Genomic DNA, 13,105 nt, shown 5'->3' with positions numbered 1-13,105 from the left:
TGGGGTATTTTCAGGCATTCTGACTGATACTTGAGTGTTGGCATAACAAGTAAAGTACACACTGGTACAGTCTGACCCCTTGGGTAAATGGTATGTGCCACTGAATTTCCAAAAACTAAAAAAATAAAAAAAATAAAAAATCTGATACGATGTAAATAGAATGTTTGAGCCACAGGGAAAAACATTGATTGGAGAGGCATAGAACAATTTAGTGGATATATTTGCTTGGAAACTTTGTCCACAGGGTGGTGATATGGTGTGCTTGGAAATATGATAAAATCTAAACACGAACAAAAATAGGTTTGTCTGACCAACTGAGATGGTATGTTGAACTTTAGTCAAAATTCTTCTCTAGTAAGAATTCCAGGTGCTGATTGTAGTCTGCAAAAAACACTGTTGTGAGCTGTAGAGATACACAAGTGCACAAGGTTAAAGGTTCCCTTTTAATCCAGTGCTATAACCTCTGCCAAAAAAGTATGTAAGGTTGACAAAGATGATTTATTCTCACAGAAAAATGTCTCACAACAATCAGAAATTCAATACAAAGGAATGCCGTAGCTTTGTTTTCTGAATTTCTTGCTTAGATTTTAAAATGCAGGATTAGAATTAACGCACAACAGCATAGCACTGCATTTCCACCCTGGGAACTTCCCCTTAGAACTTTCTTGATAGATAGGGGTGCCATATTTCAAAAAGTGAAAATCCAGACACAATAGTTTTGACCAAAGTTGCTGAACTTTCTTTAGCAAAATTGCAAAAAAGACGTTTTTGAGCTATTTTCAGGAAAGTCGGCAAAAATGACGGTCAACATGGGTTGCCATACATCCCAAACTTCTTAGACATACACGGAATACTGCAGTTGGAAGCAGTGCCCAGGCAGAAATCAGTCAAATGTCCAGGAAAATCCAGATGTATGGCAACCCTATATAGATACATCAAACCTAATGCACTAACTGGTCCTATCAGCTGTGATAGGAGTTGTGGTTGTCCAAAACGCCTAAAAGGCTCCAGGAAAACTGATGTGCTCTGCACACAATTGCACCACTTGTTCCTAACCACCCTCCTCATCAAACACGAACTCATTTGTTAGTTTAAAAGAAACACCATTCAGTTTCAACAGAAAAAAACAACTTTCCAAGGGAGGGGCCGCATAGCTCTGTGGTCGTGTTTACCTTGCAATCCCTTCTGGCATCTTCAGGTAGGGCTGGGAGAGACTCCCTGCCTGAAACCCTGAAGAGCCACTGCTGCTGCCAGTCAGTGTAGACAGTACTGAGCTAGTTGGACTTAATGGTCTGACTCCATATATGAGAGCTTCCTAAATTCTGCGGCAGAAGTCCTGAATTGATTTCAAAATGGGTTGCACTAGATGACCCTTGGGAGCCCTTCCAATTCAATGACCTTGGCTTGGGCCAATCATTGCTTCTCAACCTAACCTACCTCACAGGGTTATGTGGGGGGATTAAAGGAGGAGAACCATGTACACCAGGCATATCCAAAGTCTGTTTCAGGGGCCTAATCCGCCTCCCTGGACACTATATATCCTGGAGCAAAATCCTAAAAATAGCTCAACTACCTTGGTCGGCCCTCACGCATGCTCACTTCATGAAATCTGGCCCCCTTTGAAAAACGTTTGGGCACCCCTGATGTACACCATCCCCCACACCATCCTCCTTGGGAGAGAAAAAGGTAGTATATATTAAATGCAATCAATCAAAATATACTATAGCATACAATAATTACAATTTAATAATAATTTAATATAGGATAGCTCAGTTGGTAAGAGCATGAAACTCTTAAATCTCCGGATCATGGGCTCGAGTCTCACATTGCGCAAAAGATTCTTGCACTGCAGGGGGTTAGACTAGATGACCCTTGTGGACCCTTACAACTCTACAGTTCTATGATTCTGTGACACTAATTATAATGTACACTATTATACTAATACAAATTACTTGAAAATTTAATATTATAATCTAACATTTAAAATTATAAATAACGAAATGCAATTATAAAGCAATACTATAATTAATATAAAATAAATAATAAAATGTAATCCAATAAATGCAGGAAAAAGTTGACCCGCCCCCCTTGCCCCGCACATGGAGGCGCCGAACGGGAACCGGAAGTGAGGGCTGGGCCCAGTGCCGGCTTCTGCTCCTGCTTCCTTCCTCCCTCTTGTGAGGCTCTGAAGGAGCCCGTCTCCCCCCCGCTCTCTATGGTAGGGAGGCGGAAGTCGCTTGCAGCCGCCGCCGGCGCCGGGCTGGAGCTGCAGCTGCGGGGACGGCGGGGCGAGTTGGTGGTAAGTCTTGCAGGAGGCGGGAGGGCGGCGGGTCCGGGGCGGAGGGGCGGCTCCTCGGGCGAGGGGGTAAACATTTCGTATTTTCCACAACAGAAAATTACAAAAGGAGAAGACCAGATACATAAGAAGAACGAAAACAAACCAATGCTTCCCCCTTCCACAAACACATTTGAAAGGATATAAATCGTTGCTCTATTTTAGTATGGAGGGAGGAAAGGAGTAAAAGAGAAAATGTGATTATTTGTACAGGTTTAATAGATTTTTAATGTGTGTGTATCTGTTTAATTCTATCCATGTTTAATTGTCTTTTAAAAACGATTCCCCTCCTTAGTTTTCTATGTTTTTAGCTGTGTTTACGCTAAGCCCTGTCAGGGTTGAAAGACAATCGGAGCTTGCTTCCAAATGACACGTTAGTCTCCCAGGGCTTTCAAAAGTGGGAGGAGGGGATACAGGATTATGTTGTGCCTGCAGATGGGAAGAAATCACTTGGATCTTGGAACATTATGTTTGCAAGACCAGAAAGTCCTACAGACCAAGGAAAGTGCTTGCTGTTTGTTTACTATTATTTCATTTGTTTCTTAAAATTATACACCATTTGATTGTTGTTGTTTTTTAAAAAGCTCAAAGCGGTTTTGAAAAAAAGATCACAACTATACTTTAAAAACATATGACAGTTAAAGTACTAAAAGAGTTTAAAATTACAGCAGCTTTCTGTTGCATCACAGGAAACGAGTGAAAGTCCGCCATAAGTTGCTGCTGCTCCCAAACCAAAGTCCATCACCATCCTCATTTGCATGCTACCTTTCCATAGCTAAAGCTATGCTCAAGGCAGCTCACAGCATGAAAATATTTTCATAATTGCAAACATAACAAAAGTGGTCATATTCTGGGTGCTGTAAGGTTTTTCAACCAGGCTTGGGACTGGAATTGTAAGGACACTGGGAAATTTCTCCTGGGGCTGCTCTAGAGGTATTTTTAATATTCAAAAGTCTGGAGAAAAGCCTCCTGGTGCTTTTTTGTATTTGTAGCTCATCTTTGTCTCTCTTTCCTAAGCTAATTGCACTCTGACCTGTTGAAATCTCATTCTCTCCCATCCGGCCCCTCTTCCCTTTTCTAGGAAAGCAGGGGCAGTAGGAGTTCTGTGTGCTAAACCCTATTTATTTCAAGAGAGTGAACAACCCCATGGTATGCAGGATTGCTTCAGTTCAGCCTCCTGGAGTTTCTAGCTCCACCCCCTTGGGCATATAGCTTCTCCAACCAATGTTCTCCAGGATATTGCATAAAAACTTCCACCTCTGCTTTATGGGGAAACTGCTCCCTGCCAGATGCGATTCGACTCCAGCTCCCACTCAGCTCAGCCAACAGTCGGATGTTGGGAATATTGTCCTGAAAAACCTGGATGGTCACAGGTTCCCCATCCCTGTTTTATACGTCTTGCATCTGGCTTGGAAGGAAAAGCTCAGCAAATGCTGCCTAACCATGACCCAAGCGTATATTTGGTTTCTTCTGCAACATGACATTGATGCCATTTGGACTCTTTTCTTAAGCTCAGAAACTGCTTCCGCTTTCCACATAAACATTTTCAGATTGCACAGTTGTTTCAGCATGGCCTTTCTTGTGCTTATTTTAGTCTTTCATATTTTTGAAAATACAGTGGTACCTCGGGTTACAGACGCTTCAGGTTACATACACTTCAGGTTACAGACTCCACTAACCCAGAAATAGTACCTTAGGTTAAGAACTTCGCTTCAGGATGAGGACAGAAATCGTGCTCCGGCGGCGCGGCAGCAGCAGGAGGCCCCATTAGCTAAAGTGGTGCTTCAGGTTAAGAACAGTTTCAGGTTAAGAACAGACCTCCATAACGAATTAAGTTCTTAACCCGAGGTACCACTGTAAGAAGTTAGAATTGTAAGGGAGAGGGAGGGAGAGAAAGAAAGAAAGAAAGGGTGGTTGATTATAAATTACAGAAAATAAAGAAGAAAATTAAAGGGAAACAGTTCTATGTTGCTGTATCATTACTGATTTTATCATTACAGCAATTAATAATGTGCCATTTTTTCTATAACTTTACATTCTTGTTGATTCATGGATTCCTTTATTTGTTTAGCTAACAGTTTCCCAAATCTCCTTTTGTGTTTAATGATTCTTGCCTGACTAGTTATTGTTGCTGTAATTATTATGATGTATTTTTAAAGTACCTACAAAATATACCGAAACTTCCTAAAATACCTGACTCAGGATTAGCCCATTGTGTTTGACTGTTAACTAGAATCATAGAATTGTAGAGTTGGAAGGGACCCCGAGGGTCATCTAGTCCCCTGCAATGGTAGTTCTGATACCACCTGGATCATCTTTCCCCAGTTTGGTACCCTCTAGATCAGGCCTCCTCAACCTCGGCCCTCCAGATGTTTTTGGCCTACAACTCCCATGATCCCTAGCTAGCAGGACCAGTGGTCAGGGATGATGGGAATTGTAGTCTCAAAAACATCTGGAGGGCCGAGGTTGAGGAATCCTGCTCTAGATCAGTGTTTCTCAACCTTGGGTCCTCAGATATTGTTGCAACTACAACTTCCATCATCTCTAGCTTGGCGGGACCAGGGGTCAGGGATGATGAGAGTTGTAGTCCAAGAATGGATGGAGATCCAGGTTTAAGAAACACTCTGTTTGGCATTTTGGACGGCAACATCCATCTGCCCCAGCATGCATGACTGCGCTGGTTGGGAGCTGTAGTCCCAAAAACCTGGAGTGACCTAGGGAACTGTAGCAGATTCTGCCTTCTTTCTTGGGGAGAGACCATAACTTGGTGCGGACAGTGTGTTTGCTACTGTAGAATGATCAGGCTTAATTTCAGTTCCTGACATCTCTGGCTCCAGGATCTTGAGTAAGCAAGCAGGTATGAGGAAGATCTCAACTTCCATTCAAGCTGGGAGATGGGGGAGGGTAGGGCTCTTCTAACCAGCATGAGCAGCAAGGGAGGCTTTGCCAGAAGTATCCTGTTGGGCCCTTATCTTCTCACCCCAAATTCCCTCTGGCTTGGCTTGTGTGTAGGAATGGGGCCGTATAGGGCTTTGCCAAACTCCTGCTGTAGACACTGAAGCAGATGGGATCAGGAGCTATGCTCAGAGCCAAAGAGAAATTCCCATGTGTACCCTGGATCCCTAGCTGCCTATCCTTGATCAAAATGTAAAAGTATTTGCATTGCTGTCCTACTATCAACCCAGCAGCTGGCAGTAACTAAAAAAACCCACACACCCAATTGAAGGATATTATGGCAGCTGTCTGAAGCAGCTTACTGTGTAAGGGCTTGGGATAATCAGTGACTATTGTGTGAAATACCGCTAGATTGCCTCTTTTTAAAAACAAGATCAATAAGGATATAGTTCACAGTGTATTTGAAGAAAAGCTTTAAAAGCAAGGGCAAAACTCGATAGGAAATTAGGCTTCAGTTCACTTATTACAGAATGATTCAATTGGATTGAGAGGAACTGGGTGACGAAATTTGTGGCATTAATGCCTCGTTTCTCTCCCCCTCCAACACCCCACCACCTATGTAAATTAGATTTATGAGGGTGGACACAGTTTTAAAGCAGCCAAGTGTGTTGAAGTTGTGCTATCCAGGTAGAAGCAATTATTCAGTGTGGCTGAAGCCACAGTGGCTACCATAAGAGAATCCATCCCACCATGTTTTCTCTTTTTCTCTCCTGTTTTCACAAGTGACTTAGCCCTAAATCTCTCACATTCTTTGTCATAGTTCCATAATCTCAGGTTTCTCCCTGGATTTATTTTTTTAATGATTTTTTAATTAATTGAAAAGCATGTTTTAGTTCGGAAGTGGTTTTTTTTTTTTTTTGTTTCGTTTTGAGCTTCTGCTTTTTGCTTTGCTTATTTAAAACAGTTTTTGAAAGGGAATCATTGTCCTAGATTGAGAAACGTCTTCATAAATGTCTTTATATTACAGCTTGAAATAACAGTGATCTTCTTCGTATTTTTCTCAGGAATAATGTTACCATGTCTGTACACGCCTTGCTGTGCGAGAGGATTGCTATTGCAGAGGAGCTCATCAAGAGGGCAGAAGCCCTTTCCAGGTTCCGGAAAGGAGGCATAGAAGGCGGATCAAAACTCTGCAGCAAGCTAAAGGCCGAGTTAAAGTTCTTGCGCAAGGTGGAGGCTGGCAAGGTAGCCATCAAAGAGTCTCACCTGCAAAGTACCAATCTCACTCACCTGCAGGCCATCATTGAGTCAGCTGAAAACTTGGAGGAGGTTGTCAGTGTTGTCCATGTCTTCACGTATGAGGACCAATTCGGGGAGAAACAGAGCTTGGTGGTGGACGTTGTTGCAAATGGTGGCCACACCTGGGTGAAAGCCATAGGTCGAAAGGCTGAAGCCCTGCACAACATTTGGTTGGGCAGGGGCCAGTATGGTGACAAAAGCGTCATTGAGCAGGCAGAGGATTTCCTGCGAGCAAGTGGCCAGCAACCAGTGCAGTACAGTAACCCGCACATTATCTTTGCTTTCTACAACGGTGTGTCCTGCCCAATGGCACAGAGGCTGCAACAGATGGGCATATCAGTGCGGGGAGACATTGTTGCCGTGAATGCATTGATGGAGTGTGCTAGTGAAGACCTCCCCTTGAGCTCTGGTGAATCTGATGAAGGAGGGGAGGGACTTCAGGTGACCAAAGTAGATCGGGACAACTTAATAGCTAGTGTTGCTTTTCCTACAGAGATCCGAGTAGACGTGTGCAAGAGGGTTAACTTGGATATTACTACTCTGATCACATACGTCTCTGCCCTGAGCTACGGAGGCTGTTACTTCATCTTCAAGGAGAAAGTATTAATGGAACAGGCAGTGCAGGAGAGGGAAGAGAGTGTTCTCCCACTCCTGGAGGATTTCATGAAGGGCAAGGAGCTGTTTGCTTGTGAATCTGCAGTCAAAGACTTTCAAGTCATTTTAGAGACTTTGGGAGGGGCGGGTGAGAAAAGTCGAGCCTTGTTACTCCTGGAGAGAATCAACGTGGTGCCAGACCAGCCCTCTGAGCGTGCCTTAAGACTAGTGCCCAGCTCCAAAATCAATAGCCGTTCTCTGACCATCTTTGGCACAGGAGATGCTTTAAAGGCCATCACCATGACTGCAAACAGTGGCTTTGTGAGGGCAGCAGCTAACCAGGGCGTTCGATTTAGTGTGTTTGTTCATCAGCCGAGGGCGCTGACAGAAAGCAAAGAATCTTCTGCCACACCTTTACCAAAGCATTCAGTTGGGCCCTAATGGTTCAGGAGTAGTCTGCGGCCATTAAAATAAAGAGTACTAGTGGGTAGATCTTACCCAACATTTGTTTGTTTATAATGTCTACAGTTTCAAAAGCAAAGCTTTAAAAACATACATGCAAAGATAATCTACCCACAGGGCACAGAGAAACATGATACGGGACCTGGGGCTGCCAAGAAAGTATTGGGCCTGAGTTGAAGTCCACCTGCACCTAGTTATGGTGCCAGGTGCAACTTATTGTGTGTGCTGGCATCATTTTGCTGTGCAGTTCCTTGCTTCCAGTGCATATTGTACGAGAGGTTGGGGACATGTGCAAATGGACACCAGGCTGCTGCTTTGGATGCAGCCCTGCTGTGTTCCTTGTAAAGTTTTCATTCTGTCTTGGGGTGAGGCACATTTAAGTCCCATACATTTATCCTATTGATAAATGTCATGCTTCCATGTGGGACTTCAAAGTGCATGCATTTGGCTGGATTATGTTCCAGCTTTCTGCCCATGGCATAAGGTCCTATGTTTTCCAGGATCTGTCTTCAGATGAAAACTGTATGGAATGAAGAAGAGCAGGACATGATGTGGAATATGTGGCAGAATACGCCATGGGTACGATCCCACCAAAGTGAAACACACTTAAACCCATTTATTTAAATGTGAACGCCTTGGGCACCTGCTAACGTCTCTTACAGAAAGTAACAGGTCTTTTTTTAGAAAGCGCTATGCAGCTAGATTGTAAATGGTATTTTTGCAGAATCCTTCTGGTTTTCTCTTTGATGGTTCCACAGTAATTTATTTTATTAGGCATAATTAAGTTGTTAACAGAGTACAGTGTATCATCATAATGTTACCATTCAAACAGAACCAGTCTATGGAGTCTTAGTGCTCAAAGGCTGACTTTTTATCACTTTTCAGATTTTACTGCTGAAATCCTTAAAATGGCTTGGGGTTGTGGGAGTGGGAAAACTTTATATTAGGGATCAGAATAGTGCAATATGAATAATATGACAGCAACTGACAAAATACAGATGCATTATAATTAAGTAGCGAAGTTATACTATTGAACTCTCCCTTGTTACTTTTACCAGCTGTGTTAGAGAAGTTGAAATCTATGCTCTAATAATAATAATAATAATAATAATAATAATAATAATAATAGATGTTCTGCCCTGTTCCTAGTGCTCTAGGTCAGATATTTAGTTCACATTATGAAAAGGAGCAAGCAGGAACCTTTCCCCTAAACGGTGTCTTGCTACCTGCTCTCTCAACCCCCCCATCTGCTCTACATATGCATAAATTAAATAAATATACAAAAAGTTGGTGTTAAAAGTTGAGTTGAATTCTGTCTCCTTCTGTGTGCCATTCAGACGCAGAAATGAGTTTATACTTACTCAGCATGGTCATCAAGTCAGTGTCTACTGTGGGTTCTTAAACATTCTGACTATAGTGTGTGCTGTTTCTTTGACACGGATTGTGTAAGAATAAAATGATAGTGTCATACCTCGGGTTACAGACGCTTCATGTTGCACGTTTTTGGGTTACGGACGCGCCGAAAACCAGAAGTACTGGAACGGGTTACTTCTGGGTTTTGGCGTTTGCTCATGCGCAGAAGCGCTGAATCGCGACCCACATGTGCGCAGACGCAGCGCTGCGGGTTACGAATGCTGCGGGTTGCGAACGTGCCTCCCACACGGATCACGTTTGCAACCCGAGTGTCCACTGTATTTATGAAGCTCCTTTCACTACCTAGGGCTCAGTGCTCTGGAAATGTTGCAATACTTTGCCCTTGTTTGTCAGGTGGAGTACAGGAAAAATATGGAAGAGCATGAAGACTGGATGCAAAAGGGGATGGAAAACAATAAATGGGTGTGCAAGATGCCCTTCTGTATACATACCTTGGAGTAAGCTCCGTTGAACACACAAACATGCATAGGATAGCACAGTTGGAAAATTTCTGTAGATTTTGCCTACATGTTAGCACTGCTTTTGATACCCATCAGGACTAGAAGTTTAATGTGCGTGTTTGTGGAGCTGGGGTTCATTTTTAGTACATCAAATTGTGCATTCTCATCAATGCCATACAAAACTTCCTCTGGTACAGTAATCATTTGTTTGAGTATACTAGTTTTGAAGACTGGGCGGAGGATGGTAACCAACAGTATTTAATTTTCACAAATGGGAGAGAGGAAAACTCTCTTGCGCATAGGCTTCTTATTCCTACTAAAGAACCCATAATTTTAAGCAGCTTAAATTTGTTAAGATTGTCAGGCTCACAGTGAATCAAGATGGGTTTAGAACACGGAAGAGAATCCCAGGTCTTCCGGGAAAATGCCTAATTCTCACTCCTCTTTTCTTGTCGCTGAAAAGTGCTATCTGATTTATTCCAAGCGCTTGTTACCACACAAAGGACATGCAAATGTTCTTTTCAATGCAACCAGTTTTTGACACTTCTTTTGTGCAACTGTTATCCACTCAAGTCGAGGGCTCTTAAACTCAGCCACTCCATGTTTCTTTCATAGAAACTTGACTTCCCATTCACTTTGAGAAAAGAGTAAAGTAGCCCTCTTTCTGCTAGTTTTACTGCACAATCATAAATGGCATGTTCTCAAAGGGGAGCCAGTCTGGAGGCTCTTTGATCACTACTAGGCCTCAAGTCTATAATACTGGTACCATACCATGAACACGTCAAGCCCAGACATTTTGTAAAGCTGTGCATGCAAGCATATCTGGGGACATGGGTCTAAAGGTTTGAATAATTTTTGCCCCTTTCTCCTGAAACTTGGTGACTTGTTAGGCAGAACAGGTTCTCTCTCACACATGCAACACTGATGTTTGCACCTTCAACTTGTGCCACATTATGGCCCTGTTAAGAAGGGGTGGGTTCTGGTTTCCTCATACAAAATAAATAGCCAACTTCTAGTATTTTACATGCAGCTGAAAGTTTAAGGCAGGGAAGTTGTGATGTCATTGCTGTAGTCAGATTTGATTTCTTGAGAACGGGAAGAATAACACACTGTTATAATGATGGGGGCGCGGAGAGACGCTCACTTGCTAAATCCGGGTGGCTAACCCACAAACACCCAAGTTATTCTGCTCTTGTCCTGATGGGGATGCAAATCACTCCCTCCTTGGTCATCAAATAATCACTTGATGACCAGGGAGGGGGTGATAACCTCACCTCAGCTGAGAAGGGGGCTGTGCCCTGTGCATGTGCAAGAGTGTGGATGTGGAGGGGAGGGAGGTTTGGCCAAGAGTGCATGTGGCTTTCAGACCAAAGCAGTCAGCAACCTTTGTGCTTGATACTACCTTGCATCAGCTTTTGAAAAGTAAAAAAACCCAAAAAACTACCATATTCTGAATACAGTATAAACAGTCCTACCTAGCTCCGTTAGTAGTGTGTTGTGTGTGAGAGAGGGGTACACATCAATGAGGGGAAACTTCACACTTTTGTGCATGTGCAGGTAGACAGCCCAATGTGAATTGTTTGAGGGGTATATTATTGACTCCCCTGCCAAGAAAATGATCAATCTGATGACAATGGGAGGGAGCAATTTGCATCCCTACTAAGGAGCTTGGCTCTACCCACCCCAATGCTGTGTCTGCTTTAACTGGCTAATCCTTTTCTGCCAAAATTGGTTGGGGGATCAGGGAGAAAAGGACTGGAGAGAATCAGACTCTTGATGTAAAGAGTTGCAAGTATTTCTATGTAAATATCCCTAGCCTTTTAGGTGTAGATCTGAATTTAGTGAAATATGTGAAGGGGCCTGTGGGGGTGTGCGCTGGACCCACCTGCTGCTCTTCTTGTCCTCCACAAGTTGGAAGATGGCTGTCAGAAGCGCCCCCTGTACTCAAAAGCCTCCCTGCATGTTTTTAGATCTCTGGATTTTTCAGGGTTCACAAATTTGCCCTCCAACTTGCAGAAGAGCACAGGGGCTGGAGCTAGCACATCCTTTCTCACTACCCTCCCCCCCCCACGTTTTAGATAATATTGAATGTGCCCACCTGAAGAGGTCTTCTGTCTCTCTGTAATCCGCATCCCTTTTAAAATGGAATTTGTGAGTGTTAACGGAGAAATCTGAGGGCTCCCTTGGACAAAAAACAAGGACACCAGCCAGGAATACCAGAGCAAAACAGCAGCCAGTAGGCTTGGTCTTTATTGAAGATTGTTGCGACAGGACTCCCACCTGCCACAAGGTGGAACAAGATGGAAACCCCGAACAAAAGAGAACCCAAACTTTTATTAGCTGCTAATCCCCATGTTACACCCCCCCCAAACTACATCACTAATACATCATGGTTACATCATGAAAGGGGAGGTCTGGTGGCCGTACTCTGAGCATCCTGGACCCTGCCCCGTGGTTCCCCTTGCCCTCCACCAAACACCCATCAAGTGTAACAAAAGAGATATTTACATTTCCCTGTTTCCCAGCCAAGTTAATCACACCCTTTTGTCTCCATCTGGGTTTGTTATTTCTGGAACGGCTACCTGTCTGGCACTCAGGTATCAGGATGCCAGGGATTATCACTCAGGAGAAGGGCTGCTGAGTAGCTGAGCTCACATATCTATATGAATTTCTGATGTTTTCCCAGTGACCCAGTACAAAGATACATTTATCAGTTAATTGTTACATTTGATACTGTGCAGCAGAGGCCTTTTGAATAGATAGGAAGAAACTGTGATGAAGTGTTTTTTTGGGGAAAGTCACAAAAGTGATTGGGCTGATTTTGGTAGTGGGCTGCATGTGCATGATATCGGCTGGAGGGGCAACCCCTCCAAACCTATACATAAATTCCTGCAACATGAGGCTACAAGTCTATAGGGTAAAGACTGGCTTGTAAGGAATGGCGAACTGGGAAAGGCTTGGAAACAGTGTCGTAAATAAAAATATGCCCTTTTCCCTTATGGGGTATCCAAGAGCCCATATAGAGTCCTTACATAGGTTCCCTATTGGTAGGAGAAAATAACAGAGGCCAACCAGAGAATATTGAGAAGCAAAGCAGCTAGTAAGCTTGATCTTTATTGATCTGTTGCAACAGGGTGCTCCCCTCACACGCAGGAAAGGAGGAGGAACCCAGAACAATGGCGTGCAAGGCCTTATAAAGACTTTTGAAATTCCCATCCTCTAGATCAAGACCACCCCCAGAAACATTATGCATTCATCACAGAAGGGGTGTAACCTAAGACCACCCCTCAGATAAGGCGGTCTAAAACAGAACATTTGCATGTTGTTTTCTCCTGTCGCTTTGTTTATTTCCTGTCTGGCAGGTTACTTGATTGGATTTCTTGGGGAGCCTTGGCAGTCTTTTGTAATGATAAGGCTCACACCCTTATTCAAACACAGATTAAGACAGGATTTGTGAAGGAAGAGACAATGGGGAGGCTTTCCCATTTTTACCATGCAGAGAAACATTTGCTCAGTTTAGGAATCAAAATGGTTCCAGGTTGGCTTTCCTGTGCTGATCTATGTACGTGTGGTTATGAACGTTGCCATATATCTAAAACCATAAAATTCCTATCACAACAGTAACACAGCACAGTACAAACGGTGA

At 43.4% G+C, this 13,105-nt stretch overlaps 1 protein-coding gene across 2 annotated transcripts; it reads left to right on the top strand.

Annotated features, from left to right (window-relative positions):
* The first annotated feature begins 2,253 nt into the window (after positions 1-2,253).
* Positions 2,254-7,627, top strand: LOC308459975 (UPF0415 protein C7orf25). 2 transcript variants are annotated; one of them, XM_080975946.1, is made up of 2 exons: positions 2,254-2,299; positions 6,295-7,627. In XM_080975946.1, the coding sequence occupies exon 2, from the start codon at positions 6,308-6,310 to the stop codon at positions 7,562-7,564; it is 1,257 nt and encodes a 418-aa protein (XP_080832072.1). In that variant the 5' UTR covers positions 2,254-2,299; positions 6,295-6,307; the 3' UTR covers positions 7,565-7,627. The 2 variants fall into 2 exon arrangements, with proteins under 2 accessions (XP_080832072.1, XP_080832073.1); XM_080975947.1 differs by lacking the exon at positions 2,254-2,299 and adding an exon at positions 3,091-3,484.
* Positions 7,628-13,105: the final 5,478 nt, after the last annotated feature.

The sequence above is a fragment of the Podarcis pityusensis genome, assembly GCF_964106645.2.
Source record: "Podarcis pityusensis genome assembly, chromosome: 12".
NCBI lineage: Eukaryota > Metazoa > Chordata > Lepidosauria > Squamata > Lacertidae > Podarcis > Podarcis pityusensis.
Note: the sequence above shows the minus strand (reverse complement) of the source record. Positions and strands in the feature narration are given on the sequence as shown.